This window comes from Colias croceus, chromosome 7 (assembly GCF_905220415.1).
Source record: "Colias croceus chromosome 7, ilColCroc2.1".
Taxonomy (NCBI): domain Eukaryota; kingdom Metazoa; phylum Arthropoda; class Insecta; order Lepidoptera; family Pieridae; genus Colias; species Colias croceus.
The window spans coordinates 10,550,301-10,565,472 of NC_059543.1; the positions used below are offsets into that span (position 1 = coordinate 10,550,301).

Here is a 15,172-nt window from a genome sequence, read left to right on the forward strand (position 1 = left end):
ACTTGACAGTATGGTTTTTTTTTTATTTTCTGCTGCGTATATACACGATCAAAATGTTGTGTTCTCGCATGGACAAAATTAAGAAAATACATGAAAGATATTTATATTATGATTTATTGTAATTTTAAATTATCGAGATACTTTACAAAGAGTGGATAAATAAATGTGGTATTGATTTTTAAATAATAACACTTGACAAAGTTCACGTCGCAAATGGCAAGTGGCAACATTTAACTTTGAAGAAAAAAAAAATCACCATTCCTCTTACGTAAACTCAGTGGGCACCGGATTTTTAAAAGAAGAATCTTCGATTACTGTACATTCCGACGACTAAAAATCCAAACGAAAATGTTTTCTACCGTAGGTAGAGCTGGTCTCTTGGCCACGAAAACGGTAGTTAACAATGCCCTAGCCGAAAAATCTCCTCAAATCGCCGGAGCCCTCGTGAACAAGCGTGATTATGCAGCCAAAGCTGCAGCTGGAAAAGGTCAAGGTAAGGTGGTTGCCGTTATTGGTGCCGTCGTAGATGTACAATTTGAAGACAATCTACCACCTATCCTAAATGCCTTGGAAGTACAAAATCGGTCCCCAAGGCTCGTCCTTGAAGTGGCGCAACATTTAGGAGAGAACACCGTCCGTACCATTGCCATGGACGGTACCGAAGGTCTGGTCCGCGGCCAGCCCGTGCTCGACTCCGGCTCTCCCATCCGTATCCCTGTCGGAGCGGAGACTCTGGGCCGTATCATCAACGTTATTGGTGAGCCCATCGACGAGCGTGGACCCATTCCCACTGACAAGACAGCTGCCATCCATGCCGAAGCCCCTGAGTTCGTGGACATGTCTGTACAGCAGGAGATCTTGGTAACTGGTATCAAAGTTGTAGACTTGTTGGCCCCCTATGCCAAGGGAGGAAAGATTGGATTGTTCGGTGGTGCCGGTGTAGGCAAAACTGTACTCATTATGGAGCTCATCAACAACGTAGCTAAAGCCCACGGTGGTTACTCTGTATTTGCTGGAGTAGGAGAGCGCACCCGTGAGGGTAACGATTTGTACCACGAGATGATTGAGTCCGGTGTAATCTCTCTGAAGGACAAGACTTCCAAGGTAGCTCTTGTGTATGGACAGATGAACGAGCCCCCCGGCGCCCGTGCCCGTGTCGCTCTGACTGGTTTGACCGTGGCTGAGTACTTCAGAGATCAGGAGGGTCAAGATGTGCTGCTTTTCATTGACAACATTTTCCGTTTCACACAGGCTGGTTCTGAGGTGTCTGCCTTGTTGGGTCGTATTCCCTCCGCCGTAGGTTACCAGCCCACTTTGGCCACTGACATGGGTACTATGCAGGAACGTATTACCACCACCAAGAAGGGCTCCATAACATCAGTACAGGCTATCTACGTACCTGCTGATGACTTGACTGACCCCGCCCCTGCCACCACCTTCGCTCACTTGGATGCCACCACTGTGCTGTCCCGTGCTATTGCTGAACTGGGTATCTACCCAGCTGTCGACCCTCTCGACTCAACCTCTCGTATCATGGACCCCAACATCATTGGAGCTGAGCACTACAATGTTGCACGTGGTGTTCAGAAGATTCTGCAGGACTACAAGTCCCTCCAGGATATCATTGCTATCTTGGGTATGGATGAGTTATCTGAGGAAGACAAGCTGACTGTCGCACGTGCACGTAAAATCCAGAGATTCTTGTCCCAACCTTTCCAAGTTGCTGAAGTATTCACAGGTCATGCTGGTAAATTGGTACCCCTTGAGGAGACCATCAAAGGTTTCTCAAAGATCTTGCAAGGAGAGTACGACCACCTTCCTGAAGTCGCCTTCTACATGGTTGGACCCATTGAAGAAGTTGTCGCTAAAGCTGAAACTCTAGCCAAGAGTACATAAACATAAGTGATCTTGTAACTCTTAGTCATTTCAAAATCAGTTATTTATTGGATATAATATACCTGTTACAATATTGCATGACTGGTGATTAGTTCTAGCAATAAATAAACTTTATAAAGGATATTATGTGCTTTCTTTTTATCTAATTTACCTATTAGTTTTATAGCTAAACTTGATCATGCTAATTGGATCATATTCATATAATGATGGTGATAAAACACCGCAAGTTTTATTTTGTCGCCTGTCTTAATTGTTTTATAGTCAAAAGTCGGCTGAAAATAAGTTTCTTGAACCTAACAAAGACTTACTTATATTACATAAAGTTATTGGAATTCAGTTGAAAATTGGCCATATTACAAAATTAAAAATAGGTCACGTATATTTCATTATATACCTAAGCTACAATCGTACATTTCAATAACAAAAATGCCAAATTTTTTTTTTTACATATTATCTTTGATCGGTTTTCTAATTTCTTATATTCTATAATTATGAACTATAAAATGTATACAATAACACTGCTTTAATTTGCAGCAGGTAGCTGGAGCTACTCGCTTGTTATCTGGTAAAATGGCCTATGTGCTAATCCATACTGTATCTATGTTCCCAAATTCATACAGATCTGCTGTTTTTGCTTGATAGAATTACAAACGGTGCCGCGCGGTTCGATCCGCGGATAAAATTATTTCAGTGGCTTTAGTGTGATTATGGTATATGAGCTAGGTACTAGGTACATTACTGCAAAGTATCATCAAAATCTGCTCAGTGGTTTTTGTGTGGTGTAGTTCAATTATTAAAAGATATTTTCCGTAGGATTCAGTAGTTTACAAACATAATATTCAAATGGTCCAAATGTGCAAGATAATTTTGAAACCCCATGGCACTTGGGGTCACTAATTCAGTCATCTGTTCCTATGATCGATTTTCTAAAACAAGTCGGTATTAGGTAATGACATGAGCATGCGTTAATAACGCATGCTCATGTCATTACCGACAGCGTTAACAACTGAGACTACCAAGAAGGCAGTTTTCATGTTCGTTTGTTTACTGTAGACTGAAGTGATAATAATGGTAGGTACTCTATATATTGAACTAGTTTGAATACTTTCTATACTCTTCATTATCTACTGGACAAAGCAGGAATCAGTAAAATCATCACATTTTTACAGCAAATGTGGCAGAAATATGTATTCTGCTAATTTGTCTGCTAGGTTGGAAAAATAAATTCGATCGTGAGGCGAATTTCGTTTTCGAATAGCGTCTGCCGTCTTTCGCCTAAAGCGCATCACACACGGTGAAGATACTATAATATTTTATGTTATGATACCTACTCTAATATAAAACGTTAAGGTAGGTACAAGCACCTAATACGGAGGTATTTCGCAACATTTGAAAGTAAGTATCAAAAATAAGCATTAATTGTAAGTCTTTCTAAAGGTGCCAAACCACTTTATCGTTAAAAGTGGAACATAAATTTTGTATTGCTGTTGAGTCTATGTTTATTTTCATGATATTTCTTATTTTAAAAAAATATTTAAATAGTCAGGTCGATTTTCCCTAATACGGAGGTATGATTTTGGTCAGAGCCTAAAAATCTGGTAATTTTAAGTTCTATGAATAGGGCCGTAAAAGGAGATCATATACCTAACCTAATACAGAGTTACCTGGAAATATCTACCACCGTAATAGGAAAACTACTCGTGTTTTTAATAATCCTAATTCTGACCCATCAAAAATTCGACAAACAAGAGAATGTAAATGCTTAATCAAATGATAACAGAATTTTGGCTCAGATGTGTAAAACTCAAATCAACAGTTATACGAAATAAATGATTTGTGATACATTGAAATACACCAGCTTCCTATTTTTACCCCTTCTAAGAAACAAACATTTTGTACTCAACCGTTTTCATATTTAACTGGATTTCTAATTAAGAACACATACCGCAAAATATGGTTTCTAATTTATCAGATTAATAATTATTTCAACTAATCTTGGAATTAATTCAATAAGTAAATAAAATGAAAGTTATAAACAATTAAACATGCCCAGTATTTTTCCATTTCGGAGTTATGCCACCGTATTAGGATTAATCTATAAAATTTGTATCGTATTGTAATTTGTATCTATTACGGCGGTATTTTATTTCTTATTTTTTGGGTAGAAAATGACTTACAAATATGAAACAAGCTATTTAAATAGTGAGTGTAATGTAAGGTTCAAATCCCACATAATTGATTTTTTATCAACTATTTTCACATAATAAATTATTTGCTGTAATTATATTGCTACTAGCGGTCCGCCCCGGCTTCGCCCGTGGTACATATTCACGTTTTCTCTACATAAGAACCATCCTCGTATTTCAAGGAATATAATAAAAAAAGAATTAAAGAAATCGGTTCAGCTGTTCTAAAGTTATGCGCTTACCAACACATTTTGGGATTCATTTTTATATCTTCTTAATATATATAAATCTCGTGTCACAATGTTTGTCCTCAATGGACTCCTAAACCACTTAACCGATTATAATAAAATTCGCACACCATGTGCAGTTCGATCCAACTTGAGAGATAGGATAGTTTAAACATGTAGGTACCACGGGCGAAGCCGGGGCGAACCACTAGTATTGCTATAAAAAATATCTTAAAGCGCCAATAGTGTATGTAACTAAATTATTGAAGGGTTAAAAATAAAAGAGGTTATTTATGCACTTAAAAATTTATAATTTTTATCGTTTTCCTCCAATGCGAGTTGTTGGTTTCTGTGAGACTTTCGCAGCCTTAGCTTTAGGAGGAGCCTTTACTTTAGTTGGAGGTGCGGTGGTCTTCTTTGCTGCTTTGGTTGACTTCTTAGCTTCCTTGGCAGCCCTGGAAAAAAAATAAAATTCAGCATACAACCAACCAATTCAGTGGCCCTATAACTAGTTCTTTTCACTTTATTTACCAGCATTTACACATTTTACACACATCATTTCTCATACAAATTGTAATTTTTAGTTATGCATGAGATGAGTATATTGCCCAACATTACCCTCAATACTTTCGAACCCCAAAGCAGACAGATCTTTTCAGTAAGGGGGTCAAAACCATGGGTTAATTTTAACATCATTACTGTGAGATCACTTGAATGAATGTTAAAATTATAATGAACATAATGTTATAATTTTTTCAAGCATTACAATGCGCGGCAGGCCCAGGACAAGATGGCGGGACGAGCTTGATTCCCATTTAGCAGATTGGAGCAAAATTGCTCAAAATAGGGAGAAATGGATTGAGGGAAGAGAGGCCTTTGCTCAGCAGTGGGACAGCCATGGCTCATAATAATAATAAATTACAATAAACAATAAAACATGCAAATAAACTCACTTGATAGCCTGTTCTCGTTGCGCTTTCCTGACTTCGGGTTTCATGTTCCTCTTAGCCATGATGTCACTGAGAGAAGCACCAACAATAGCCCTTTGGAACTTTTGAGTTCTGCGGGTGCGCTTCTTAGTCTGTTCCTCCTCTTGACCCTTCTTGAACTTGCGCCTGGTGAAATAATTGTACAGTTAGTAATAAAATATACTAAAACCATGTCCTTTAAGGTGCTTCTAAATGGGCTATATTTTCCTGCAATATGTGGCTGCAACACAGTGGCCGGAAACATTGCGAGCAATTCCAGCCACACTACGCAATATTGCAGCAATGTCCCGGAAACATGTTTGATATTGCAGGATTTGCAGGCATTGCAGCGAATGGCCGATATTGTTTTGATAGGTTGCTGGACGATCGCTGAGCTGTCGATTTAACTGCAATGTTGCCCAGCCAGTTTTATTGTTGTTTCAGTCGCTCTCTATTGTTATGATATAGTGCATCCTTTTCTACACGACGTGAAGTTGGCTGTGAGTGCAGCTGTGCCGTGCCATGACTAATTGCTATATTCTGTGCAGTTATCATGTTGTTTTGTTTTGGTTTTCGGATAAAGTGAATTAAACTGAGTTAATATAAATGACTAATACATGGACTAACGAGATGGTGTTTGATTTTATCAATTAAATTCATTTACATCCTGAGTTATGGGATACGAAAAGCGGAATTTACAAAGACAGAATCGCAAAAAAAGCTGGATGGCTGGATGAAAAATTTGGCATAACCAGCAACGAAGCCTATAAAAATATACATATAGGCTGCTGCGACGAGTATGATTTCGTCAGCCATTGTTGCCGGTTTGTGTGGCCCGTTTAGGAGTCTGCATCATGCGCCATACTATTGCAGACATATTGCAACACATGGTTCGGCCATAGATTGCTCGGCCATCGTGGCAATAAAATATTTTTGTGATGGCCGGGCAATAAGTTGCCAATAGTGCAGCTACAAATTGCAGAAAAATGTTGCCCGTTTAGAAGCACCTTTATATGGACACAAATAGATCATAATCCAGTAAAAGATAACCTGTAAACAAAAACATTGTGCAATTAATTTGCAATTGGATGAAATCCTATCCTAAGTACCTATGTAATTAAAAAAATAAAATAGTCTAAATGAATTGGTTAAGTTTATAACATATTAGGAATTTTTGATTATTTTTATTAGTTCTACTATTTTACATTAGCTTAATGATTGTGATTTATTAAACAAATCTACACAGCACAAAGTTATAAAAATTAAAAATATTACCTGTAAAGGACAGTCCATGTCACCTTACGTGGGTTTCTTCTCATGAGGTGAGCAGCTTCACATTTGGAGTTCAGGAATGTGAAGGTCTGAAATACACAAAATGCAAAATTCTAAGTTAATTTTCAGTCGTAAAGTTAAATCATCTAAATAATGTCTAATGAGATCAAAAGTCTAATGTTCATTATGTTCAAAATAATAGCAACTTTAATAATAAGACTTGTAAGATTATTTGTTATAGATGTAGATATACCGTAATAGACATAATATGTTCTCCACACATGCATCCCAATCTCAAGTGTATTCAGAAACATAAACCTAGGTGAAGGTTAGTTATTTGTTTACAGCATTTGTACTATATTTTATATCTTATGTACCGATTCGTGTATGCTATGTAAAATGAATTGAATGAAAAAGAGATTTTGTCTAATAATTTACCTTTCCATCCACTTTAACCATGGTCTTCCCATGGCCGGGATATATTTTGTAGCCACTGTAGGCGCAAAGTCCGATCCTGAAAATAAAACACACATAATGTAGTCAACACACAACACTTTATTTTGCAGATAATCACCACGACAATCACAAAGTGATTAATTATATTATTTTAAATTAAAAATCTTAACCACAACGTACTTCATTTTGACTTCTGTGAAGAAAGAAAGAGCTAGCTAGCAATGGGATTTATGGGACAAACGCCTCTTTGACACTGACAAATGACAATTGACAATGACATTATATTTTTTTCCTTGCTTGCACGCTAAAAGGCCCTACTCACGGTTCAACACAACCAACAATCTGCTGAAACAATTTGTTGCAGTCGCGATTGAGCGTTCTCTACTCACGATTCATCCAACCCTCAATCTGATGACACAATTTCATTCCGTTTCCGCGATTGCTTGCCACAACGTGTGCACGTCACGTTGATGCCTGGCCTGATGCTAAACCTCAACGCAATAATACGCATTATTAATGGATATACTAATTTATGAAATATAAGATAATTATCTTTGTAAAGCTTGTATTTTTTCCAATTTTATTGATAGATTTCAAGGGCTATAAAGTATAAAATATAAACATCTTCCTCAAATATGTAAAAATGTCTTTCCCGCGTTTATTTCAAAACCGCCATTTTGCGATTAACGCGGCAGCGCGATTGAGCCGAGATTGGAGCAATCACAATACTCACGTTTCAACACGCACACAATCCTAAAATAATACAATGCACAAATTAGAGCAATAAACCTACTTGCAGGTCTTGTAGGTACAGTAGCCTACGCACGATTCAATTTCAGTAACAATCTGTTGACACAATCTGCAGTGAGCTGACAGATTGTGTCGTGAATAGTATAGTTGAGGGCACATTGGGGGCGTAACCCAACATGTTGTGTATTGGATCGGCGCGGAAGCAACCCGACAAATTGTCTCAGCAGATTGTGTGCGTGTTGAAACGTGAGTATTGTGATTGCTCCAATCTCGGCTCAATCGCGCTGCCGCGTTAATCGCAAAATGGCGGTTTTGAGATAAACGCGGGAAAGACATTTTTACATATTTGAGGAAGATGTTTATATTTTATAGCCGTTTATACTTTATAGCCCTTGAAATCTTTCAATAAAATTGGAAAAAATACAAGCTTTACAATGATAATTATCTTATATTTCATAAATTAGTATATATCCATTAATAATGCGTATTATTGCGTTGAGGTTTAGCATCAGGCCAGGCATCAACGTGACGTGCGTCGTGCACACGTTGTGGCAAGCAATCGCGGAATGAAATTGTATCAGCAGATTGAGGGTTGGATGAATCGTGAGTAGAGAACGCTCAATCGCGACTTCAACAAATTGTGTCAGCAGATTGTGGGTTGTGTTGAACCGTGAGTAGGGCCTTTACGTCTTGTACTCCCTTAATTGTACTGCCCTAAAGTAGCCTACTCACGATTCAATTTCAGTAACAATCTGTTGACTGTGGCTGTTTTCCAATTACAGAGCATAATGCGACTCAGTGGCGCACAATGCCGAATTATGCTGATGCTTAATTGGAACGTGAAACGCAACAGCAGGTTGCGCTAAGTTCAGTGTTGAAAAAAAAAAATTCATAGAGTTAGCAACAACCTCATTAATGTGTAAATAAAGTGGTATACATAATAATTGGTTGAAAACTATTTACGGTTATTTTAAGTAATTTGGATTTTGATTATTTCATTAACATTTTTTTCAATGTTTTTACCTTCATCCATACTTATATTTATTTTTTTAACACAATTTGAATTAACTTTGATTATATCGAAAAAACTACAATGAAACGAAAGCTTTAAATTTTTTTCCAACAATTAATGATAAATCGATTGCACGCATCAATTCACGCGCATTAATTTTAAGAGTGCTCGATTGTGCGAAGCGTTGCTGTAGTTGGAACACTCAACGTTAAGCATTATGCCGCATAATGCGCTCTAGTGCTGTAATTGGAAAACGGGGACAATCTGCAGTGAGCTGACAGATTGTGTCGTGAATAGTATAGTTGAGGGCACGTTGGGGGCGTAACCCAACATGTTGCGAATTGGATCGGCGCGGAAGCAACCCGACAAATTGTCTCAGCAGATTGTGTGCGTGTTGGAACGTGAGTATTGTGATTGCTCCAATCTCGGCTCAATCGCGCTGCGCAGTAATCGCAAAATGGCGGTTTTGAGATAAACGCGGGAAAGACATTTTTACATATTTGAGGAAGATGTTTATATTTTATAGCCGTTTATACTTTATAGCCCCTGAAATCTATCAATAAAATTGGAAAAAATACAAGCATTACAAAGATAATTATCTTATATTTCATAAATTAGTATATCCATTAATAATGCGTATTATTGCGTTGAGGTTTAGCATCAGGCCAGGCATCAACGTGACGTGCACACGTTGTGGCAAGCAATCGCGGAAACGGAATGAAATTGTGTCATCAGATTGAGGGTTGGATGAATCGTGAGTAGAGAACGCTCAATCGCGACTGCAACAAATTGTTTCAGCAGATTGTTGGTTGTGTTGAACCGTGAGTAGGGCCTTTAAGATAGATCATTATGGTACTGCCATACTTTCTGTCTGAGCTGCCCCGTGGTTGCCCCAATTATATAAAAATCTTTTAGAAAATGTTTTTTATAAATTTTATTTTAGCTTGTTATTTTAGCTTGCTTACCAACAACTTAGAGCGTTTTCACATTGGACTAAGATTTGGGCCAAATTTGGGCAATGGGAAACGAAAGCACCACGGTCAACCCGCAACAGTAATTTTGACATTAATTAATAATTTAATCATTTATTTATTTTCTCCTGTTTTGTTTTGTTTATAAGCTTAGTATATAAGCTTCTTGTGTTTTGTGATTTGTGAGTGTCAATCATGTCGAGTAATGTGTCAATGCATTAATGCAATGTCAGCTGGCTGTCAAAACGACAAGAACGGAGAACCTACTTAGAGCATTAAACCAACCGGAGACGACACGCGCAATTCTTTCATAGTCAAAAAGTCTGTCATTTCCTGCGGGGGGAACGAGTAAACACATTTAAATAGTGTTAACACAAACGCATTTTGAGATTACGTCGCTACAACACGCACACGACAAAATAATCAAACACCAGCATGACTATACACATACAAGTACAAACCTTGGTACAAACACACACATAGACACCGTGTCTGTATTCAACGTCAATGTAAACATCGATAGTGCGAAAACGCGTCGATAATTTAAGTCGATAATAATTATAATACTTATCGATACTTTATGCTCAATGAATTTAGAATTTTAATTTTAATGATAAATTAAATATTTGTGATTTGTGACATCTAAGTATTCATAACGAATAACAAGTTGAGAGGTCGTCGTGACGTCGATTTGACACTTTCAAAACAATGAATATGCGTAACAAAAATAAAGATGTAGTATAACCTCTATAGTAATTTTCTAGTTTTCAAAAATTCATATCTCAAAAACTAAAAGTTTCCGTCAATTGCAAATTTTAGATTTAGGTTCCGTAGGACAACAGCTAACCACAAAAAAATTTACGCCTCTCAACTCGACGTCCCATAAAGTTAAGCTTAATACCATTTTTTTGTGAATGTCACAATTTACATATAAAACAAGAAATAGTGAACAAAAAGACAGCTTCGTCGTTCATTTACATCATTTATTTACAAATATTTACATTTATTTTAACGCAGAAACACTAGTTAGTGCTAGTCCGTTTAGGAGTCCATGAAACATGATTCGCATTCGGAGATCGAATCCAAACATCCCGAATCACAGCAGCTTTTAGAAATCTGAAAATAAAATGAGAATGAAACAAACTGATAAAATTTATCATCATCAGCCATAAGACGCCCACGGCTGGATAATATTTATATCGATATTATTCTTTTACCGTCCCATCCCTAATTTTTATGCAGTGATACCAGAATAACGAATTAAAAATGCCTTTTTACGTACATGTTACGAACGTAAGTAATTGCATTATAATTAATAAAATACAAACTTAAACTTGGTATACTATAAAATATTAAAGAAAAACATGTGTTGGAGATAAACAATAAATGAATTTGCAAACGGTATTTATCATTAATTCATAAAGTTTATACAAATTATACTTCACGTTATTTATGGTTTCTTTGGCTAAATTTTATTACTCTATAATAACAAATATGAACGGTGATAAAAGTTATAATTAAATATTAAAACAGTCTACGTAGGTACTTTAAAATTTACCCAAAAGTGGATGTAGTACCATTATGTGGCAACACTTTTACATTGACAATATATTTCAGTATTTTGCAAATTTGCTGCAATATTTCACAATATTTTGATGTAAAAGTACTTACAGATGAAAAGTAACATTATCCTTAATTACATTCCACGTTTCTGACCACTTCTTACACGTAAATTCACTTCAATTTGGCATATTTCGCTCCGGTTTTTTCACGTTCACTGACATTAGCAAAATGGCGTTGGGCGCGCGTCAACTAGTTTTATATAACAGGTATGTAACGCGTACTCAAACCTTTGGCGAGCGGGGAACGCCTGCCAATGGCCACTCCGGTTGGTTTAATGCTCTAAGGAGAACCTACGTAAACCACAACGTAAACGGTAAAATCTTCTGAGATAAAAATCAATAATATTTGAGTTGTGATCATTGAGATAATATTAATAGTTGTGATGTGAGTTGTGATTTGAGTCCTGTCTCTGCCTACGCCTACTTATTGGGTGGAGCTGGGGTAGAGCCAATAATTTAGAGAAGAAGAAGAATAATGTTAATTAAAAAAAATAATTTCAACTATTATGTGTAAAGTGGTGCGTAGTGCTTTGCATTAGTATTTGTTTTGAATGAAAAAGGGTCGATTGCCCTGTAGGAAAGTTTTAATTATAAACAAATAAAAAGGAATACTGTGCATTCATTTACCGATAAATTTATAATTCTCATAGCTGCCCACAACATAGTTGAAACAACATGGCAGAATCAAGTAAAGAAAATTCAAATCAATTAGACATAAATGATAGTAATTTTAATTCTGACGTGTATTTAGAATGCATTATGAGATGTGCCACTCTTAGGCAAATGTTGGATAAAGAAGCAGAGGTCATTAATCAAAGCCAGTTCTTGCAGTCTGAAATGCAGACATTAGTTTATGAGAACTACAACAAATTCATATCAGCCACAGAAACTGTGCGTAAAATGCGCACAGATTTTCAAATCATGCAGGAAGAAATGGATAAACTAAGAGAAAACATTAATAGAATAACAAGTTTCAGTTCTAAGATTTCAACATCTCTAAGTGATAGTGGAAATAATGTTAATAGGCTATGCAGTACTCGACAACTGTTGGATAAGTTACAGTTCTTGTTTTTATTGCCCACACAGTTGAACAAAGCGATACAAGAAGGTAGATATGCAGATGCTGTCCATGATTACACACATGCACAGAAAGTGTTACAGAAGTATGGTAATCAACCATCTTTTAAAAGTATTCAAACTGAATGTTCAGAAATTATTTATGACTTAAAGAAAACCTTGAGAGAGAGATTGCTAACTCCGGATACATCTGCATCTGAATTGGCAGAAAGTGTTGGCCTTTTAAGGCAGCTACAAGAATCAGACTCCTCATTGAAAGATATATTCTTAAATTGTGCCGAAAGTAGATTGGAACAACATTTAAAAGTACTTGCCTCCATGGTTGAAATAACAGATATATTGGAATGGGTTGAAAAGTGTAATAACACATTGCTAGCCGATCTAGGTATTGTTATATCTTGTTATCATGAAATGTTTGAAACTGATAATGATTGTTTGCCAGATTTTGCTGACAAAGTAATGACTCAAGTGTTTTGCCTCTTTGAAGATGTTATAAAGAGACCAGAGAATATTGGAACTGAAATCCTAATAAGAGGTCTTGATAAGTTCTTTAGAAAATTGCAAGCAATGTCAGAAATAATATCTAGTGATGGAGTATCTAATAAAGCATTAGAAGTTGTTGTTCAATGTATTAACCATAAAGCTACAATGCAATATCAAACAATTCATGTACAATTTAAAGAAAATTTAATGAGAGTAAGGCAATCTTTAGCAAGCAAAGGTACAGAAAATGTTGATCTCAAAGATATACTCAATTCTTTACAAGTATATCTAATGCAGAAAGTGCAAGCGTCACTCCTAGATTTGATGGCATTTTTACAGAACAATTTATCTTTTGGCTTAAAGCCTTGGTGTGCTAAGGCAGTTGCAGATAGCTGTTGGAATGTTATATCAGAAACCCTCATAAATCTGTCAGATATGGTAAAGAAAATGTCTTTCTTACAGTCATCAAACAACATTCCCTTTGAACTTTTCCTCATTCTAGCCAAGTTATGTTTGGAAATGCAAGAAAGTGGTGTTACAATTCTACAAAACCATTTAGTTAAATTATTAGAGGAAGCTGCACCTGGTTTGAGTGTAGAGAAAAAGGAAACAAATAATGTTATGGTCAATTTGTCCACTGCTGCTCAATCTGCCTTAGATTCTGAAGTGGTATTTATTGGACAGACTGCGGCGCAAATGTTGCGAGTGTCCGTGTTGGCTCGAGATTGGTTAAGAGCACCAGAGCCTCGTGGGCCGCGAGCGGTGTGCCGGCGAGTGGTGGAAACTCTTGCCAGTGCGGATAGTGCCGCGTCACAACTATTTCCTTCCAGTATTAAACCATCGAGCGATTCCAGCCGTCGTACTATATGGTCACGTGCTCCCTCTTCATTCTCGCCAATTAACCGGCTGTTTTCCGAAAGAATCGAAGTTTTTAGTCCAGCTGGCGCGGACAGAGCTGCTCTGTCCAATGGTGCATTGAAAGTAGCTCTAAAAGCATTAGTGGAATGCGTACGCTTACGTACTTTTAGTAGACATGGTTTGCAGCAGTTACAAGTTGACGTTCATTTTCTACAACAAAGATTATCCTGTATGGGTAATGATGAAAGGTTACTGAATGCTTTATTGGAAGATGCGCTGTCCTCCGCTCAGCTGCGATGTGTAGATCCTCAATTAATGGAACCTAGTATTGTAGATATTATTTGTGAACGTGGCTAAGCTTTACGTTAGTTTAATAAATAATAAATGAAATTGTTTGTTTTACGAATGCAAATTAAATGTACCTAGGTATATTGAATATTCATACAGTAATTGATGCCAGCATGTCTGGTTGGTACGGCGCTGCGCTGGGTCAGAACTAGATCAATGTCACTCATTTCAAGTCAGTTTACCATACAGTATTCAGCTCTGAATCGGATTAGACCGGCCGCTTATATTCTCGAATAGCAGAACGAAGTAGAAATGACTATTGGATGCGTGTAAACGACGCGATCCAGAGCCCATGCCCCATGCACGGGAATTCAGTAATGCTGGAACCATGTCTTGATGATTTATAACGAACTAGCGGTCCGCCCCGGCTTCGCCCGTGGTACATATTTCGCAATAAAAAGTAGCCTATGTCCTTTCTCGCGTATCAAAATATCTCCATACCAAATTTCATGCAAATTGGTTCAGTAGTTTAGGCGTGATTGAGTAACAGATAGACTTTTTCAGTCCTTTGGCATTTATAATATGTATGATAATGTCACGAAACATGGACCCTAGAAAATAGATAGTATAGAACTAAGGTATAGAATAAGAACCTATAGAAATAAGTATATATCTGTTAAATGTAAGCATTCAGCTCAATTCGGAATTCATAAATGTTAAAGATTGTGTTTGAAAAAAATAAATACAGGAAAGAAACTGTGGTCATAATCTAGTGCATATTAATTTCCAAAAATTTAGACGGACAGATAGAGACCTTAGACCTGTAAAAGACATTTTTTTGATTACTTAGATTATTAAATATGTACTGTATGTTGATAATATTATGTATTATTTATAGTAAAAAAAATATCTTAAATATAGGTAAATGTTATGAACTGAAAGTCTTTTATTTAAAATAAAACCACTTGTTTTAAAGAATTTATTTATAACCCAATAATTAAAATTGCATCATCATATTAAAAATAATGATATCATCTACATAGACACTATAATAATAATATATATTTTCTTATGTAAATGCTCCTAGAACATATCTCACAAGACAA

The 15,172-nt window shown here is 36.6% G+C and overlaps 3 protein-coding genes and 1 long non-coding RNA gene across 5 annotated transcripts; 2 read left to right on the plus strand and 2 right to left on the minus strand.

Moving 5' to 3' along the window:
* The first annotated feature begins 238 nt into the window (after positions 1-238).
* On the plus strand, positions 239-2,019 carry LOC123693065 (ATP synthase subunit beta, mitochondrial-like). Its single transcript, XM_045638009.1, has one exon. The coding sequence runs from the start codon at positions 349-351 to the stop codon at positions 1,894-1,896; it is 1,548 nt and encodes a 515-aa protein (XP_045493965.1). The 5' UTR covers positions 239-348; the 3' UTR covers positions 1,897-2,019.
* A 2,580-nt stretch (positions 2,020-4,599) lies between these two features.
* LOC123693354 (60S ribosomal protein L24) lies at positions 4,600-7,283 on the minus strand. The gene is made up of 5 exons (XM_045638412.1): positions 7,186-7,283; positions 6,988-7,063; positions 6,553-6,638; positions 5,263-5,424; positions 4,600-4,764 (listed from the first exon to the last, which is right to left on the minus strand). Exons 1-5 carry the CDS (start codon positions 7,188-7,190, stop codon positions 4,626-4,628), a joined length of 468 nt encoding a protein of 155 aa, XP_045494368.1. The 5' UTR covers positions 7,191-7,283; the 3' UTR covers positions 4,600-4,625.
* Positions 7,284-10,704: 3,421 nt separating this feature from the next.
* Positions 10,705-11,648, minus strand: LOC123693094. 2 transcript variants are annotated; one of them, XR_006751647.1, is made up of 2 exons: positions 11,410-11,648; positions 10,705-10,854 (listed from the first exon to the last, which is right to left on the minus strand). It is a non-coding gene; the product is annotated as an uncharacterized LOC123693094 (long non-coding RNA). The 2 variants fall into 2 exon arrangements; XR_006751648.1 differs by having other exon boundaries at positions 11,285-11,648.
* A 94-nt stretch (positions 11,649-11,742) lies between these two features.
* LOC123693093 (vacuolar protein sorting-associated protein 51 homolog) lies at positions 11,743-14,998 on the plus strand. The gene has a single exon (XM_045638049.1). It carries the CDS (start codon positions 12,036-12,038, stop codon positions 14,133-14,135), a length of 2,100 nt encoding a protein of 699 aa, XP_045494005.1. The 5' UTR covers positions 11,743-12,035; the 3' UTR covers positions 14,136-14,998.
* The last annotated feature ends 174 nt before the right edge of the window (positions 14,999-15,172 follow it).